A 17765-nucleotide genomic window follows, 5' to 3' on the forward strand; every position below is an offset into this window, starting at 1 on the left:
GTGCGATTTGAGATACACAATTTAGGTTTGTATCATGGCTACAGTGCATTAAACGTTGACTTGGCTTCAGTATTGGCCGTTGTGATTGGACCAAAACGGGGGCAAAGACACGCACGGCGGTCACTGCCATCGATCTGCAGCGGCCCCACATTCCGGTGAGGCTCATGGCGATGACCCCAACATTGCAGCAGGTGCGGCGCTCGCTGTGGCACGCGGCCGCTCAATGTCCGGTGCAACCGCGGCTGGCAGCGTGCGGCCTCTCGACGCAGGCGCCCAGCGCTGCCACTCACACGGTCTCCGCCAGTGACGCAGCGGCGGAAGACGAAGCGCAGCAGCAGCAGCAGCAGCAGCAGAGCAAGACCACAACCAGCAGCAAGAGCTTCAACCTCATGAGTCCACACACGGAGACTGCGCTGGAAGACGTCGCTACGGACGCGTGGAAGAGGCTCAAGAAGGACAAGCACCGTCGCAAGAAGAGCAAGTGGTGGGCGGACATGGACCGCGTGTCCTTCCGCTTGCTGCTGACAAAGGAGATGGACTCGAACAAAGTATCGTCGGTGCTGCGTAAGGTGCGTGGCAATCTGCTGGCTGTGCAGCAATGAATTGGGACTGATGTGTAGGTGCTGGTGCAGTATATGGACGAGTTCCCGATCCTCAACAGCAACTGGTCGGACCAGGAGCTCGTGATGATCGTGTGCGCGCTCATCAAGATGAACCGCAGCGACATGGCGCTGGAGGTGCTGCGCAACCAGATTAAGGACCCTGACCGCGACCGCCTCAACCGCGTTGCAGCAGCCAGCGCTCGACTGGGCAATGCACAGGTGGCTCTGGGGGTGCTGGAGATCACCAACCACTTCAACATGAAGCCGGATGTGATCACGTTCACCAGTGCCATCCACGCCTGCGCTCGCGGCGGCAGGAGCGATGTCCCCATGGCCTTGAACCTCCTCAACGAGATGATCTCTGCTGGCGTCAAGCCCAATGCGCGCACGTACGGCGCTACGATCCTGGCGTATGCGCGGTTGGAACGCTGGGAGGAAATTGAGGAGCTTGTGAATTCCATTCCGTACACAGACGACGCGCACAAGGCAGAGGTGTTCACGTGCGCGATTATCTCGTGCTCGCGCAATCGCCAGCACCACTACGCGTCCCGGCTGTTTGGACTGTTGCTCGAGGACGGCGTCTACCCGGGTGACAACGTCTGCAATGCTTCACTCAGCTCCTGCGCGAGAACATCGGACTTGACACAGCTTCGCCGCATCTTCAAGCTGGTGGAACGTCACGCTGTACCCTCGACATACTCGTTCAACTGCATGATTTCAGCGTTTGGCAATGCGTGCAATATGGACGAAGCGCTGCGAGTATTTGAAAAGATGAGGATGACTCCCAGCGCTACCCCCGACCTCGTGACGTTCAACTCGTTGCTACTTGCTGCCGTGCGCTCGCGGAAGGTGGACATGTTTCCCGTCCTGCTGTCCTTCATTAGCGAGGCTGACCTCAAGTGGGATGTGTACACGCTGAACATCCTTCTGGAAGGGTGCGCGTTGAATGGTGACGTGGAGATGGCCAAACATTACTGGGCAGAGGCAACACAGGGGGGGAAGGACGAGCGCATTACACTGGATCGGGGACACTATGAGACGCTTATGAGCGTCTACTACGCTGCGAAGGATTATGCAGCCATCGTGGATTTGTGGCAGACGGACAAGATCTGCCGTCGTCGCGCCAAAAGCTCTAAGGCGCTCAACTTCTTGATTCGCGCTTGCGAGGGACTGAAGGATGACAAGAAGGCGGTTGCGATTCTGGCCGAGTTTGCAGACCGTGGTCAGCCGCTGTCGTCGATTACGCACCATCACATGTTGGAGGTGTTCCTCTCGGCCGATAAGTACTCGGCTGCGTCTGCTTATCTGCACAAGATGCTGGAAGAGGACGGCCTGGTGTCCACCTTCTCGTTCACCGTATTGATGAAGTATTTGGTGAAGAACAACTGCCACTCGGATGCGCTGGCAATGTTTGATCTGTATCTGGAGACTCGAGAGACATCTTCTAAAGGACAGAACCCGCTGCTCCACTACCCGGCGGATGCTCTCTACGTGTTGACGATGCGCTCAGCCGTGGAGCTGCAGGATCACGACACTGTACTCGCCTTATACAACGACCTGCCGACCCCGATGTCCATGGCTGTTCGTACGGAACTGCTCACGCTGGCCATTACATCATGTGAGCTTGAGGGAGACTGGCGCGCTGCCGTCACGATGTACGACGAAATGACCGGAAAACTGGATGCTGACATCAATGTGGAGCTGTACAAGCATATCGTGAAGATTGTTGCGAGTGCCGGCGAATTTGACCGCGCTCTTGACGTAGGCGGAGGACAATGGTACCGTCAGAATCGACCTGACAAGGGCTGGGGCCTGTAAGTGCGCAAGTTTTGCATTCGCAGCAAGTCCGTATAGATAAGCCTGCGAGTTCAATTGCCGGGCTGCTCTGAAACTGTTCTCTATTGATCTACTCGTCGGCTGCGTGTATTGGTACCAATAAGTTGAAGTACCTAATGTAGGAAGATGACGTGGGTGAAGGAAATCGAAATCGTTCACTAAAACCTAACTTTATTGCTGCACAGCCGAGATCCACGATCGCATGCTGGACACTTCATCGTTCAAAACTTACTCCATCCACTTGATGGAGCCCAGCAACAGGTTGCGCGACGGCAGCGGGCCTGGTGAAGGTACCAGGAGCACCAGCTTCTGCTCTGCCACCCGAACCTCTTTACTGCAGACATCAATACGCACACAAAGGTTTGCACCTGTCCAAGAAGGGTAGGAACTTGATGATTGCACACGTACATGAACACGAAGCCTGCAGCAGGGGCACCGAGGAGCCATGAGAGGTCTGTTGCAGACGAAGACGTCGCGTCTTGGCCGTGTTGCGGGTGTGCCACGGCCGCCAGCGAGTGCCCCAGATCGGCCGTTTTCTCTACCGGAACCACACGCAACCGATCCGACTGCGTCTCCACCTGGCCCACCGGAAGCATCACGTCGGACACCTTCATGTCTGCTCACAGAAGCAGTATCAAGCAACAGAATGGCAGTGGTGAGATCAGCAGCAACAAGCACCATCCGATCTCCAAAGCCGCACCTTTGATCATGTAGAAGGACACATCATCGAACGAGAACTCGTTGATGCAGGGCGACAGTGTAGAGATTGCCACACTCAGTGAGTGCGCGCCGTAAAAATATTCCCGAATGCAGCTGATGCGCGCAGCAGAGCGCAGCTTGCTGTTCAGGGGGACGACTCCGCCCGATCTCGACAACTTGACGATCGACCTGTCCACTCCATTAGCGTTCGCACCAGTCAGCGAGCTCTGCAGGCGACTGAACAGTCTATCCTGGCCAATGACCAGCACCACGTCCACCTCAAACTCCTTAATGGCGTGCAGAAGCAAGTCGAAACCCATGCCATCCACCCAACCGCACGTGTTGATGACGCACCCAGAGGCGTTCACCTCTTCATCATTGGCCAGTCTCCTCTTGACTGCCTTGGCTAGCTGCTGCTGTTGGTACCTGAAGAGCTCCACGTTCTCGGAGGCCGCAGCGTGGCCGTAGAAGAATGCCAGCGGGTTCGTGAGGATAAAATCCTCCTCGATGCTCAGCGAGTTCATGTCCAGCGGCGAGGCCGAGAGCGTGCCGGGGACGCTGAGACAGCCGTGACCCACGTCCAGCTCCACGAGCGTGGGCTTCTCGCCCAGCCGCAGCGCGTAGTTAGCCAAAATGTGCGTGAGCGTCGACTTGCCGCTGTCCACGGGCCCGCACACGAGCACACGCGGACCGGCGGCGTGTTTTGCCTTGGCCAGTTCTCTGCGGCGCTGCAGCTGCGCGTGGATGTTGAGGTAGCTGTCCATGGTTGTGTCCTCTGACGTGTAGGCCACCTCCGGGGCCCCTCGCACCTCGAGAGTGCAGCCATACCACGTGAAAATAGCCAGCTTCCGGTCGCGGAACGTGTACTCGCGGTCGATGGCCAGTTCCACGCCGAAGAGCTCGGCCGACCCGCTCTTGAGGCGGACGCCCACCTCCGTCTGCGGCGGAACCTCCACGCGGTACTCGCCCTCGCGCGCCAGCACCACTTCCGTCGTTGCGCTCATGATAAAGCAATTGATGTACGGAACCCCATATTTGACATTTCAACATGGCTACATATTTTGTTATATGGCTACAGCTGCCACTTGACTTTGTTGACAGCATGCAGCGCACGCCGATCAAGCGGCAGCCGTGGGCGAAGGATGCGGCAGCGCGCCGACAAGCCATGCTGGCTCAGCAGCGCCAGGCACGCAGAGACCTCACGGCGCACGCGCGGCAGCTGGCGCAGCAGCAGGAGCCTTCGTCGCCCTCGGGAGACGCCGCCATGGACGTGTCAAGTGCGCAGGCAAAGCGCCGAACCCGCGAGGAGCGCGTGAAGCAGCGGCGCGAGCACTTTTCCCAGCAGCTGATGACGCCTGAGTGGCTCATTGATGTTCCAAGGGGTCTCAACGGCAGCGGCAGCGCACTGGGCGATGGCTGGTACGTGCTGCCGAGGCCCGAGGGCAAGCGCTGCCTCGTGGTGGCCAACGGGTACGACGCTGTTGGCTCTGGGGAGGCCCATTCTGATGCTGACTTTATGTGTGGCTATTAGAGGTAACACGGTGGCGAGGATCCCGTCCGGGAGCATCTTCAAGAAGTTCCCGTCGGCGCTACCCTGCGGCTCGCACAAGACTAACAAGTCTAGCGACGGCTACTGCATCTTGGACTGCATCTTCCAGGAGCAGGACGCCACGTTCTACGTGCTGGATGTCATGTGCTGGAAGGGCTACTTGCTGTACAACTGCACCACAGAGTTCCGACTCTACTGGATGCGCGATAAGCTGTCGGAGGGTGCGACGTCGACGGTCACGCCGGCGAACCCGTTCCGGTTCATGGTAAGGAAGAAGAAATAGGCAGATGGTGTGTTGGGTGGTAGAACTGATGTGCGTGGTGGTGATAGCCTGTTCCGTGTTATGAGAGCGACCCGGCGGGAATCATGGCGGCGTACTCTACGACCTACCCATTTCTCAAGTACGCGGCCTGCTGGTGGGGAGTTATTCTCTACATGATGCAATCGTTAACTGTGTAATTGCTGATATTAATGCAGGGATGGGCTTCTGTTCTACATGAAGGCAGGGCACTACGAGATGGGGCTCTCGCCTCTGGCACTGGTGTGGAAGGATGCCAACACGAGTCGCTTTTTCGTCTACTCGGCGAAACCGTCCATCGTACTTCGCCTCGAGGGCGACAACGAGTTTGCAACGCTGGAGGGCATCGTTCTCTTCACAGCCGATGAGGATTTTATCCAACAGCACGAGGTTTGATGCTTGTGTGAGCTCATTCCTCGCATAATAGCTGATGTTTACTGTGAACGCTTGCGTGTCTGATATGAAGCTAAGCGAAGGAGATCTTGCGAGTTTTTCCTTTGACCAGCACGAAGTGGATGAGAACCAAACTCCGCATCTTACCGGCCTGACTTTCATGAAGCGCTGCTCGCCGCAAAGAGCTCTTCCTGACAGCTGGACTAAGATTTTGTTCCAGTACAATGCACGGTCTGGTGGCGTCCAAATCGAGCGAATTTTGGAGGTGCGTACGCGCTTCGTGTAGTTTTGAGTTTTACTGCACTTGCCGCTGATCCTGGTGCTGATCGTGCTGTATTAACGGGTAGACTGCCCAAGCACCGACGATGGAGGTCGAAATGGAAGGGTAGAGTGGACAGTATTTCTTCTTCTAACTGTGACATGGGGTGAGGACTAGTATGCATAGTCCTTTGATCGTGCTTGGCCATGGCCTTGTACGAGCATATTTCCGCGGAAGAATGGCAACGACTGATTTTGCTGGTTCTGTTGCTGTTGGTTGTTCTTGACTGTCTTGTGCTTAATAGGGGCGTCGGCGCCTTGTTTTCTGCAAGCCTCCTTCAGGTCAGTGAGGCTGGAAACAGAGCGGTTTTTTGGCACGATATCCGGCAGACGACTGCGCTCGTTGGACTTTTGGGTGTGACTGTGAGGTGCCAATTTGTGTGGAAGTGGGGCGTATTTGTCGCTTCCAAGCGGTGCTTCCTGGCGTTCTTCGTCAAGATCGACTCGCTGCCGGCGCTGCTGCATGGCGATGATGGCATCTGCAGTCGGGATTCGAGGCCGCTTCTGACTGCTAGATGTTCTCAACGGTAGTCCCATGAGAAGTTTGAACTTTCGTGAATCACGTGCAAGGTACGGGTCTTGATCCAGATCGTCCAGTACGAGCGCCTCCTCCAGCGGAATCGTATATCCTCCAATTGGTTTAACTTGTGTTCGTCGTTCCTGCTCTTGCTGCAGTCTCCACTGAATTCGAGGCAGGAATGCCTCGGATGCAACTGCCGAATCCTGATAAAATGGACGGTATGGAGTATAAAGCTCCGACAGAAACGCAGTCCGCACAGCGCGCTGGCGCTCCGATTCCTTCTGCTCTTCGCCGACCAAAGAGGAAAGTTGGTCTTCTGCGAGCATGCAACCCTGCTCGTACAGCAGCAATCGCATCCTTGCGACAGCTTCATCGCGCAGCTCTTTCCTGATCTGGAGAGCTAGTTGGTCTTCGAGCTTCATCCTGTGCTGTTCTCTCGCGAGCTGATTACGATGCCACCTCGAATCCTCGTCTTCTCGCTGCATCAGGGCACATTCAGACCCCTCCCGCGCCAACTCAATATCTGCTTTTCGCTGAGCTTCCAACTCAGCTTGGTGGACCAAAACTTTCCTCAGCTCCGCTTGTCGTACACGGCGGAATTGGAATGCTTTCTCCTCTCGCTCCTTCTCGATACGGGTCCGCTCTGCTTGCCGCTCCAGCTCCAAAAGTCTTTCAGCCTCTTGCTCGTCCAGCAGACGCTGGCGCTCGTGCTCTCGCTCCAGCTGTTCTTCTTCCTCGTACTCTTCGTCGCCGTTGTCAACACCGCTACCAGCTCGCCAACCGGAGGAAGCCACTTTTCGATAGTGCATCGGGAGGTTGCCAAAGAAGTACGACCGAGAGAAATCTGTGCGCTTCGGTACGATCAGCGATGGCTCCTCAACCTCTTCATCGCTCTCCACGAAGCTGCTATTGTACTCGCGCGAGAGGGCATCTTCTCGTGTCATGTAGATCAGCTCGAGCGTGACTTTGGCTTGTTCTCCTTCCTGTCGACGCAGCTCCTCTTCTTCTTGTTCTCGCTGATTATCAATTGAGTCGACTTGGGGCTCCTCGACAACTACCATCTCAGGCTCCTCCGGCGCCTCTTCTTCCTCGACAACCTCGATGAGCTGCTCAGCTTCAAGTTCCTCGACAACTTCTCTCTCCACGAACTTGAAAGAGGTCACCAGAGGAATTGGCAAGGTCTCCATAACAAGGGGTGATGGTAGTTTTCCGTACCGAGCGACACTCGCGATTCGACTCCTACGCTTCAAGTAGAACAACTTCTTTTTGAGAAACGTGTGCCGAGCCGTGTCGGACCTGAAGTACGCTCCGAAGAAGTCCTTGATGGCCCCACCCCTGTCAATGGCTCCGCCTTCGGTATTCTCTTGCGATAAGAGCTCCAGAATCGCTTGACTAGTGGATGCTTCATGAACCTCACGCTTCAAAAAGTCTCGTCGGTGGGTGTTTCGAGTGGCTTTCCACCAGGGCAAAAACTTGCCCGCCAATGCCAAAATGTCGAAGTCCTCCATACAGGATCCAGACACATCGGGCAGCTCGATGTCATTCATCATTGCTGCAACTTGAACGGCGGGGTCCATTAGTGCCAGCGTGATTTCTCTTTGCTGGTTCTCAAGACTCGTGTTCTCCCATGAGGTGGAGTTGTCCTTATCACTCAGCGAACGCTTGACAAAGTGCTCGAAGATGAAGACCCGCTGCGGTGGCTCACTCTCCTCTTCGCAAGGACCCGCTCTCTCTTCTTCTTCTTGAACCTCTAGCTCTGACTGGGCAACCATGCGCAGTCGCAACTCCAAGTATTCCGTCCGGGATTTCAAACGCTCTCTCTGAAGAACGTCCGGTGGAATGGTTTGGGATCGTTTGGTGAGTCCCAAACAGTACCAGGAGATAAACTCAATTTTGGTAGACAGCCCCAGTTGCTCAGTTGGAGGAGGTGACAGCCCCACATCTGCTAGTTTCTGATGGATAAGCGGGTCTATCGCAGCAAACGTCAGCTCCTCCGTGAGGAAGCGTTCTCGAATCCGCTGGTGGTGACGATGTGTTGCTGCGAACCACCTCGTGAACGATCGTACCCCTACCTGCACCGAAATCTCCGTGCTCTCGAAGTCTCCAACGGGCGGCACAAAGACGTCGTCTGTTTCGGCATCTTCCTGAATACACCTCGACTTGCTCGCTGCCATTAACTCAACTCTTCGGTCGTACTCCGATAGCCGGTCCCATGGCAAGAAAGGAATCTCGTAGGAAGCTTTCGTGCTTTCATGGCTCTCTTCTTCAATGTGTTGCCTCGATTTCCGAGCCCTGGATCGACGAGTTCCTGGTCGAAAATCCAGCAACAAGATTGACTCATCTTCGTCTTCCACAAGTGAAACCACTGAGACTTTCTCCTGCGGACCGAGCTCAAGCGTGGTCGCACTAGTTGGACTCGCACGACTCCTCGGGATATCAACTGTATCGGGGAGTTCAGAGTCGTCCTCATCATCAGAGGAGGAGGGCGACGACGATGGTGATGCATTTCCAGCAGTAATAACAGCGCAGCGAGCTTGTGATGCAAGTGAATCCAACGGATTGACAGCCTTCCGATAGATGCGAGGCTTGGCTTGCTGAAAACTGCTCGGAAGCGAATTCTCTCCTGGCAGATAGTTGGCTTTAGCGTCGCGCACAGTGCTGCGTGTATGGGGTTTCGTTTTGCTGCGTTTGTTACGTCGAGGTGATTGGGATGAGTGGCGTGAGGAACTTCGGCGCGACATTGGAGATCGTGCTCTGGGTTTTGGCGGTGGCCGTTCCAGTATTCGAGTCGGAGACGAGCTCAGAACGTTTTGCAAAATACTTACTTCACCGGGTGAGTCTTTTCCATCGAGGTGCTTGTCGGTAGAAGGAGTCTGGATTTGTTTGGGCTCTTCAGCAACAGGTTTCGCTGGAGAAGCTTCGGCATATGCCTTGCGCACTGCATTCACTTTCTGCTCGACTGCGGGTAGTGTGATGTTGATCCGAACAGACGGAACACTAGCCGTCATGAATCGGCTTCGATTATAAGACTCCGGTGTGGATAAACTTGATCTCTGGCCTGTCCGAGTACTGCCGCGACGACGTCCCGTTGTCAGTGTGGCTTGGTTACTGCCGCTCTCAAGGCTCTTCAAGTCACGTTGAGCAGAGAGTTCTCGTCCTCGTCGAAGACGGAGTCTCACAGCCTCCTTGTCACCGGACCCGAGGTGATCAACCCGATCGATACAGCGATCAATGTACGCGAAGAGGTCCAAGAAACTAAGCAAAATAAACACAAATTAGTCGCTACGAGTACTCACATGCACGCATTATACCACAGGACCTACCCGTTGGATGGCGAGATGTAGATACCTTTGATGAGCTCATGGACCTTAATCCGCCGGTGTGGAAAGAAGAAGTCGAGAGAAAAGCACCAAACGAGAATAATCGCATCTTCGTCGTACGAAAAGACCCACGAGAAGCTGTCAGACACGGGTTGTGGGCTGGCAGTGACTGCCACTCCAGCTCCTGACTCGCTTAGAATGCTGAGTACTGGCGCCAAGTGCAAATCGATGATGTGTAAGGCCCGCTTTACAACTGAAATGCGATGTGTAGCTTGTTGCTGAAGTCGTGAGCCGTTTGATGAGGATTTGTCCGGACCAAACGGGAACCTCCAGCACTCGACGCTTCCGCCGTCGAACCCACAAAACAAGAACTCGGGAGATTCAAACGTTGCTACTGAAACATCAGGCGAGTAGGTTCGGAAGCACGCTAGTAGTTCCCAGACAATACTTTGATCAGGAGTGGTCGGTCTCTTTATAAGCCAATGCTTGACTTCTCCATTTCGACTAACAGAAAGAAGCGAGGAACCAACTTCCGTGGTGGCAAGATCAATCAATACGGTCACACTGGTGGCCAAGATACAAGGCAACAACAGGTCAGTAAAGTATCGTGATTAAGAAAAAAGCCAAATCAATAAAATGCTCACCTGTCGTTCGTATATGCTTGCTTCCGGGTGATCAGACTGTGCGCTTCTGTGTCGTTGTTTCCCAAAGGGAAAATGCATATAGTCCCGCCTGAGTCACCGACAGCAACACACGCCTGATAGTCAAAGTACAGGCTTACCACCGTGCATGCAGTTGTCGCTGTAGATTCAAAAGGTTGTGCAATCCTGAAAAACCGATTGTCCGACAAATTATGCTTCTCCACCAACCCGTGAGGCCATAACGCCACGATGGCATCTGCTGCCACGACATAGTCAATAATGGGAAGGGTGGTTCCTTCCTCTGTACTGTTTGAATCCACCACAGTTGGCAGTGACGCGAAACGAAAATGGGGATCTCCCTCCTTGAACATCGCCACTTGCGCCGAAGGCAGTCGCTGGTAAATAGAAATGGTGCCGCTTTCTTCTACACCGTTGAGTCTTTTAAGACGTTCGCCGCTGAACGAATCGCAGACAAGGCGTCCTTGGTCGTCCGCGAAAACCATTTCCATGATGCAAAAGCCGGTCGACCACACAGCGAAGGCAAAGTTCCGGCCGTCAGGTACGATGTCTGCATGAAGTGCATTGTATCGCTCTGACGGTGGGTTGAACGGTAAAGTTACGGCGGACCGACCGTGTCCCGAACTGCCAGCGCCAACTTGCCTTGAATCGATTAGGTTAGTGGTCATAAACCTCGCACAGATATCGACCATCACGACCCCGTTCTCAGAATCCAATGGACGCCGAGAGTTTTCAATGAACACAGCGAGGTCTTGGTCATGCTCGTACTCACCCACTCTTCGAAACTGCGGCACTCCTTTCTTCACGACGAATGAGTATTTGCAGATTTTCCTGGTTCATAGTCAAGCTGTCAGTCTGTACCTCACATGTACGTGGGTATATGCGTAGTATTACCTCATGTTGAGCCTGAACACGAGATGCACGCTGTTATCTTCGGTGCCACACTCCATACTGAATATGGCGCGTCGATCCTCGCTCAGGCAACATGACAAACGACTGCACGACGCCGCATCAAACACACAAACTTTTGAGCTGGTTGCAGCAAAAACTCGTTGTCCATCAAAGCTCATGCGTAGGTGGCGATAGTACGGCTTCTTCGTCTGCTCGGAGTCGAACCGAAACGAAACTAATGTTAATGGCGTGAAGGGAATACTAAAAAGTGGCATTTGACGCACCGAATTCGCAGCTGTGTGTACACGCAGAACCCCCTTGAACCCTCCGTTGTTTTGTGTAGTGGCAATCACGCGCAGCGCCCACACTTTTATTCCTCCGTCTGTGTCTGCAGTGATAAGCTCTCGTCGATGGGGATTCGCCAGCGCCGTGTAAAACTGACCGCCCTTCTCCAGGAGCGTGTGCGACGTCAGCGACGTCTTGAGGTCTGAGCTGCACCACGCCAGCCAGCGTGTTAGTAATACAAGCTACAGTAGTAAGGCCTTCTTGCCTCACCTGACAATTCGGTGCTCAATCCCCCCGCTTGCATTCGTGACAATGACCGAGTAGGCATCCAGCTTCAGAGAGCAACACCAACCAACCTAAGCAAATTTCCTCCATACATCCGCAGCAAGTCACGTACCCAAGGAAGATGAATAGCGAACTGGTAGTACACGTTCTCCTCCGCCGCTAGCGTCGCAAGCAGGTCGCCGCCCGCAGTGAGCATCTTACCGTACAAGTAGAGGGCCGTCGGGGTAGCGACCAGCAGCTCCTGGTGAGAGCGGTTGTACACGGACGAAACAGCATTCCGGAGCGGGATCCTTTCTCCTCGTAGTGTGAGCGTCACATCCGAGTGCTCTCCATCCTCCATAGTCCGCCGGCGGCAGTTCACCACCGAGAAACTCAGCGACTCTTCAATCAACAACCACTATTCTTGCGACAGATTGCAAACGCTGCTTGCTAGTGCCAATGGCTCAATGCAGATAAATCGCTTCAAGTGGGTGGTGCTCTGCACATGCGTCGTCCTGTCGGTCGTCAAAGGCAACGAGAGCAACAGGACGTCCATGTTGAAGTGAGACATGGCTACATTGGATTATGTACACCACACCACTTTTCCGGTCCATTGATTAGCGTCAGAAGAACAAGCTATAGCAATGGGTCGCACGGGGCAGAAGGTCAAGAAGGGCGGGCTGGGCAACGCCCTGCTGCGCACGCAGAAGAAGACGTCGGCCATCAACACGAAGGACGTGGCGTCCAGTGCCGGCAAGCACGTGTCCGAGCGCGATGGCGGCGACGCGTCCGTGGCGTTGGCCTCGTACCTGGAAGGCTCGTCCCTGGTATGCAACACGTAGCGAGAAACTTGGTGGCCAATGGTCTCACTATTCTACTATTGCTACTGTAATTGCAGGATGATTTCCTGGCCAGCGCCGTGCTGGCCAACCGCGAGTTCACCGCCGTGAAGGAGAGTATCATGCTCCTGGAGGAGGCGGACGCCGGTCCGCAGCTGATTGAGTGCGTGCAGCTAGACAGAGGTGCTGCAATTGAGTGGGTGGGGTAGCTCACTAATTTGCCGACTGCAGGAAGGAGAAGAACGTGGCTCCGGAGATGACGTTCGCGGAGATGAAGGTGCCGCGTCGCCCGAATTGGGACGCGTCCACGACGGCCGACGAGCTCAACCGACTGGAGAAGGAGAGCTTCCTGACGTGGCGTCGTGATATTGCCTTGTGAGTAGGGGTGCTGCATACGCGTGAAGAGTCCAGTTGACTCATTTTTTGCTGTCGTGGCGTAGGCTGGAGGCGTCGTCTGAGCACCTAGAGGTGACCCCGTTCGAGAAGAACCTGGAGGTGTGGCGTCAGCTGTGGCACGTTCGGGAACGAAGCGATATCATGGTGCAGATCGTGGATGCCCGCAACCCGCTGTTCTACCGGTACGAGTTTGCTTGGATACTGCACGAGAAAGGTGACGAGACTAACATTTTTGGTTGCAGTTCCACTGACTTGGACGCGTATGCTAAGGAGGGCGATACGCTGCGGCGCACACTGCTGGTTGTGAACAAGTCAGACTTCCTGGACGAGCGCCAACGGTGAGTGCCTTTTGATTTGGTTTAGTATCCACCCTGCTGGTGCAATTCCTAACGGTTTGCTGCATTTTCAGAACGGCGTGGGGTGATCACTTCACGGCACAAAACATTAATTTCGTGTTCTTCTCCGCCAAGGAAGCCCAGGACGAGATCGATGAGGAGGCGAAGAAGTTGAGACAAGAGCAGAGAATCGCTGAGACTCACGACCAGTACGACGAGCCAAAGCCCGCAGATGCGCCACAGGTGGCAGAAAGCTCGGTTAGCATCCAGGAGGACAACAGTCCGTACCCTGTGCTCTCTCGTGTCGAGCTGCTTGAGCATGTGTCAAAGACTGCCACGGAGGTGCTGGAAGAGGTGGGTATGCGAGTGAAGGATAAGGGCTTGATCAAGTTTGGTATGGTGGGCTTCCCCAACGTCGGAAAGAGTTCCGTGATCAACGCGCTGCTGGGTGCGTCTACGTACTCGCACAAGACCCAGCGTGTCGCTGTCGGCGCTACTCCCGGAAAGACCAAGCACTTCCAGGTTTGTATGAGGTCGTCTTTGCCGACGCCACTCTTGCATTTACTAACTTGTTTATTCCTACAATCCGATATGTAGACTATGATTTTGTCCGACAAGATCATGCTGTGTGATTGCCCCGGTCTCGTGTTCCCGAGCTTCGTGAACTCCAAGGCCGAGATGTACTGTTGTGGAGTTCTGCCTCTTTCGCAGTTGCGCGACCATATCTGTACGTCAACGTGTCCAATATCCTCTTGCAATCTCTCGCCTCCTGACAAATATGAATCGCTCTACAACTTGCGTAGCCCCATGCCAGCTCCTGTGCTACCGCATCCCGAAGCGAGTATTTGAGCGGACGTACGGAATCAAGATCCAGACGTCGAAGACAGCGAAAGAAACCGACCCTGTCGGCATCTACGCGCTTCTGGAGGTGCGTGAGTCATGGAATAATGTGCGATTGCTCGAAACTCACCACTCTTGTTCTCTGCTAGGCTTACGCTCGCAACCGAGGTTACACAACGACTGGCAAGGGCGGCCCCGACACGTCGCGCGCAGCCCGTGACATCCTGCGGCACTACGTGAATGGCCGATTGCTGTACTGCCATCCGCCACCGGACGTCGCGGACCCCGCCATCTTCGACATCCATATGCTAGCTAAGGCTCAGTTTCCCGACCTTGCGGAACCTGTCGTTCCTGAGAGCACTGAGGACGACGCTAACGACGAGGCTAGCTCGGCGACGGAGGAGAATGCAGAGGAGGAATTGGACTTTGACACCACTGTCGAAGACAAGCGTGCGATGAGTAAACGGCTGAAGAAGCACGGCCGTAAGGGACGTAAGGGCCGCGATAAGAACCCGTACGAAGACTCGGACTTGCCTGGTGGCCTTGCTGGTGTCCACATCAACTCTGGTGGCAAGAAGAAGAACCGCAGACCGTAAGTTGGCAGCTTCAACTTGATAGATTTCCCTGCGCAGCAAGCGTTCAATGCAATACACTCTAGCAGAAAGCCACACATCGGTCCATTCATTCGTCCATTGATTTTTGTGGGTTTCTTAGCTACTTCTTCTTGCGTGTACACAGGGTCAACGGATGGAAATGCGAGAAGCGAGGCCAGACAGTATGAAAAAGGAAACAGTGCCTCACTGCTCGCCCACCGCTTTGCAGAGGAGAAGGCAGGAGCTCGGCCTGGAACATCCATCCTCCCGCGCAACGCATCTCCTTCCGCCAGGTCTCATTGGTTTTGCTTCGGTTCCGATCTCTCTTCGTCTAAGTGCCGGAGGGGCAAAGGAGCTCGCAAGGGTCAGCGTCAACAAGCTTAGTTGCCCTTGTGGTCTTCATCCATAGTATCCGCATTGTACGTGAAGCCCGGGAACTGAGCCTTGTTGCGCTGTGTCTCGCTCATCGTCGTGGTCACGACCGAGTCCACAGGCTTCTCAGCAGTGAACTCGACGTCGAAGTTGCTCGTGTCCATGGAGCCCAACCTGTTAGGCGGCTTGAACTCGGGCTGCACCTCCTTGCGCAGCACGGCCTCCCAGTCAATGCCCTTGAAGAACGGGTGCGACTTGATCTCCTCGGCGTCCGTAGGGCCGCTTCCAAGACGGTCCGACACCTTGCGCGTCAGCAGACCAGTGAGCAGGTCCTTGGCCTCAGCCGACATGAACGACGGGAAGCGCAGCGGCGCGTTCAGAATCTTGTCGTACATGCGCTGCATGTTCTGGTCGTAGAAGGGCGGGAGGCCCGTGAGCATCTCGTAGATAAGCGTACCGAGACTCCACCAGTCGACACCCTTGCCGTGCCCCTTGTTCTCCAGAATCTCCGGGGCCAGGTACTCGGGCGTACCGCAGAACGTCTTGGTGCCGCCCGTGGCGCCGGCGCCCGTGACAGCCTCCTTGGAGAGACCGAAGTCGGTCAGACGGATGTGGCCTTCCAGGTCCAGCAGGATGTTCTCGGGCTTCAAGTCACGGTAGATGATGTCGTGCTTGTGCAGCTCCTGGAGAGCAAGGATAATCTCAGCAGCAAACAGCCGCGCCTTCTGCTGCGAGAAGCGGCGGTCCTTCTTGAGCCAGAAGAAGAGCTCGCCGCCGCCGCAGTAGTCCATGACGAGGTAGAGCTTGTCGGGCGTCTGGAAGGCGTACGTGAGGCTGGTCAGGTACGGGTGCTTGATGCTCTGCAGGATGCTGCGCTCCGTCTTGGTGTGCAACAGCTGGTTGCGCTTGACGAGCGCGGCCTTGCGCAGCGTCTTCATGGCGTAGATCATCTTGGTGTCTTTCTTGCGCACCATCATGACCTTGCCGAAGCTGCCCTTGCCCAGCACCTTGAGCAGGTCGAAGTCCTCCACGTTCACCTTGGTCTGGGGACGGGCGGGGCCGTCCATGTCTTCGATCGCGACCTGCTCGACGGGGCCCGAGTCGTCGTCCTCGAGGTCGGCTGCAGTAACGACAACACGACAACAGAAATAAAAGTGAGCCCGGCGGTTTCTGGGCACGAGGAGAGGGAGGGGGGATAGCTACGTACACTCCTCCTCAGCCTGTTGTTGCTGCTGCATCTGCTGCTGCTGGGCCTGCATCTGGCCGGGGGCCGGCGGGGGGCCGTTGGACGGGTACGAGGGCGCGGCGGGCGCGCTCTTGCCGGCGTCACGGCCGCCGTTGGCGTAGTTGCTGAACTTGAAGCCGCGCGAGTCGCTCTTGATGGGCGGACGGAGGCTTCTGGCGCCCTTGGATCCCTTGTTGCCCATACTGGTTGTGGAGAGAGAGAAGAAGAAGGGGGGAAATGTATCGGGAGACCTGTGCCGATAGACGAGTGATACGCGAATGAGCGCCGGCAGGACACGTAGAGCGAGCGAGGGGGGCGTTTTGTATGCACGTACCTCGCCTTTCCTTTACGCGCGCGCAATTGTGGACTGCGAGTCGAACGCTTCCTTCCACCCCGCGGCTAGACGACCTCGACGTCTGACAACAAGGCGACGGTTCTTAGACAGGCGCGAAGGTTGCGCGAAGGTGAGGATATCACTGAGTAATTTATATCCTGTGGAAACGCACATACTCCCATGCAAAACTAGTATGTTTTTCCCTCCAGCATTGCATATTGTATGAGACGATGTAAAATTTGTAATTTGTAATTTGTAATTTGCTCCAAGCAGCCGGTTCGGTCGTTTGGACGCGTTGCGATCACTTAAGTACGAAAGTGGACCACACCGCGTCGCACTTAGCTGAGGCGACACCACGATCTTCCTGTTGTCATTGACTTAAAGACTCTTGTCAAGAGTGCCGCGGCAGGGCAGCTTACGATGATGGCGCCTTAGACAAGCTCTCCTAAGGTGCGGGCATGGTCCAAATGGGTGTCGACGCACAGAGACTGGGACTGTCCGGCCGAACGTGGGGCTGGCCGATCCCCATGACCCAATTTCACGACGTCAGTGCGCGCCTAGGCCAGTCTGCCGCAAGTGGTCATCATGGGCTGTAGAACGCGGTTGCAATCATGTACATTGTATTGGACATGTAGTCTTGAGCTCCGATATTATCGTCTCAGACCGGGCTGTATGTCGTTCAGCGCTTTTTCGTATCTTCAGTTTTGTTTAACTTCAGTTTTGGACCACTTCAACTCGATGTGCTGCAAGCCATTTCGGTGTGGCGCGGCGGCGGCGATGCCCATGGCCATCGCTGGAGCCTCCGCATGGTGCTGAGCGCCAAGCCCTGGTGAAATACCCACGGAATGGAGTCCATTGGCAATGCCAGCGGAGTCCAAGGTGGACTCCAAGGCACGTGCACAAGCTCCCGATCTCCCGACCAGACAGCACTGTTTGACGGAAGACTGGCGCAAGCAAGGTCTCTGCTTGATGGGCTGCATGTGTAAGTGGCTGTCGACCGCCAGACTCAGCCTCTTCAACCTCTTCGACACTCCCGCCAGTGATGACATCACCGCGGTGAAGCTGGACCAGAGCGATTGCAGCCGTGGTTAAACTGCTGAACGCCCACCAGCTATTCACTGCGCGGACCTGTGTGCATGCACTGCACTGCGCAGCAATGGCAAAGCCATCTCAACGGCGCCCTGCTCCCTGAGCCTT

At 55.4% G+C, this 17765-nt stretch overlaps 6 protein-coding genes across 6 annotated transcripts; 3 read left to right on the top strand and 3 right to left on the bottom strand.

Moving 5' to 3' along the window:
• Window positions 1-164: 164 nt before the first annotated feature.
• KRP23_4938 (Pentatricopeptide repeat-containing protein) lies at window positions 165-2420 on the top strand (the record flags this gene model as incomplete). Its single annotated transcript, XM_067889953.1, has 2 exons — window positions 165-569; window positions 633-2420. The coding sequence occupies 2 exons, from the start codon at window positions 165-167 to the stop codon at window positions 2418-2420; spliced, it is 2193 nt and encodes a 730-aa protein (XP_067746541.1).
• A 246-nt stretch (window positions 2421-2666) lies between these two features.
• On the bottom strand, window positions 2667-4141 carry KRP23_4939 (Protein CLP1-like protein; the record flags this gene model as incomplete). The annotated part of the gene is made up of 3 exons (XM_067889955.1): window positions 2667-2772; window positions 2847-3054; window positions 3139-4141. 3 exons carry the CDS (start codon window positions 4139-4141, stop codon window positions 2667-2669), a joined length of 1317 nt encoding a protein of 438 aa, XP_067746542.1.
• Window positions 4142-4239: 98 nt separating this feature from the next.
• Window positions 4240-5766, top strand: KRP23_4940 (Snurportin-1; the record flags this gene model as incomplete). Its single annotated transcript, XM_067889956.1, has 6 exons — window positions 4240-4607; window positions 4669-4951; window positions 5017-5087; window positions 5164-5374; window positions 5451-5642; window positions 5725-5766. 6 exons carry the CDS (start codon window positions 4240-4242, stop codon window positions 5764-5766), a joined length of 1167 nt encoding a protein of 388 aa, XP_067746543.1.
• Window positions 5767-5809: 43 nt separating this feature from the next.
• On the bottom strand, window positions 5810-11995 carry KRP23_4941 (uncharacterized protein; the record flags this gene model as incomplete). The annotated part of the gene is made up of 6 exons (XM_067889957.1): window positions 5810-9470; window positions 9539-10099; window positions 11089-11294; window positions 11370-11577; window positions 11641-11702; window positions 11768-11995. The coding sequence occupies 6 exons, from the start codon at window positions 11993-11995 to the stop codon at window positions 5810-5812; spliced, it is 4926 nt and encodes a 1641-aa protein (XP_067746544.1).
• A 283-nt stretch (window positions 11996-12278) lies between these two features.
• Window positions 12279-14640, top strand: KRP23_4942 (Large subunit GTPase 1; the record flags this gene model as incomplete). The annotated part of the gene is made up of 9 exons (XM_067889958.1): window positions 12279-12461; window positions 12533-12636; window positions 12705-12848; window positions 12914-13051; window positions 13112-13207; window positions 13279-13726; window positions 13802-13931; window positions 14008-14132; window positions 14194-14640. 9 exons carry the CDS (start codon window positions 12279-12281, stop codon window positions 14638-14640), a joined length of 1815 nt encoding a protein of 604 aa, XP_067746545.1.
• Window positions 14641-15017: 377 nt separating this feature from the next.
• Window positions 15018-16750, bottom strand: KRP23_4943 (Protein kinase 2; the record flags this gene model as incomplete). Its single annotated transcript, XM_067889959.1, has 4 exons — window positions 15018-16129; window positions 16217-16485; window positions 16569-16633; window positions 16745-16750. 4 exons carry the CDS (start codon window positions 16748-16750, stop codon window positions 15018-15020), a joined length of 1452 nt encoding a protein of 483 aa, XP_067746546.1.
• Between the last annotated feature and the right edge of the window lie 1015 nt (window positions 16751-17765).

The sequence above is a fragment of the Phytophthora ramorum genome (genome assembly GCF_020800215.1).
Source record: "Phytophthora ramorum isolate Pr-102 chromosome Unknown Phyram_PR-102_s0004, whole genome shotgun sequence".
Lineage (NCBI taxonomy): Eukaryota > Oomycota > Peronosporomycetes > Peronosporales > Peronosporaceae > Phytophthora > Phytophthora ramorum.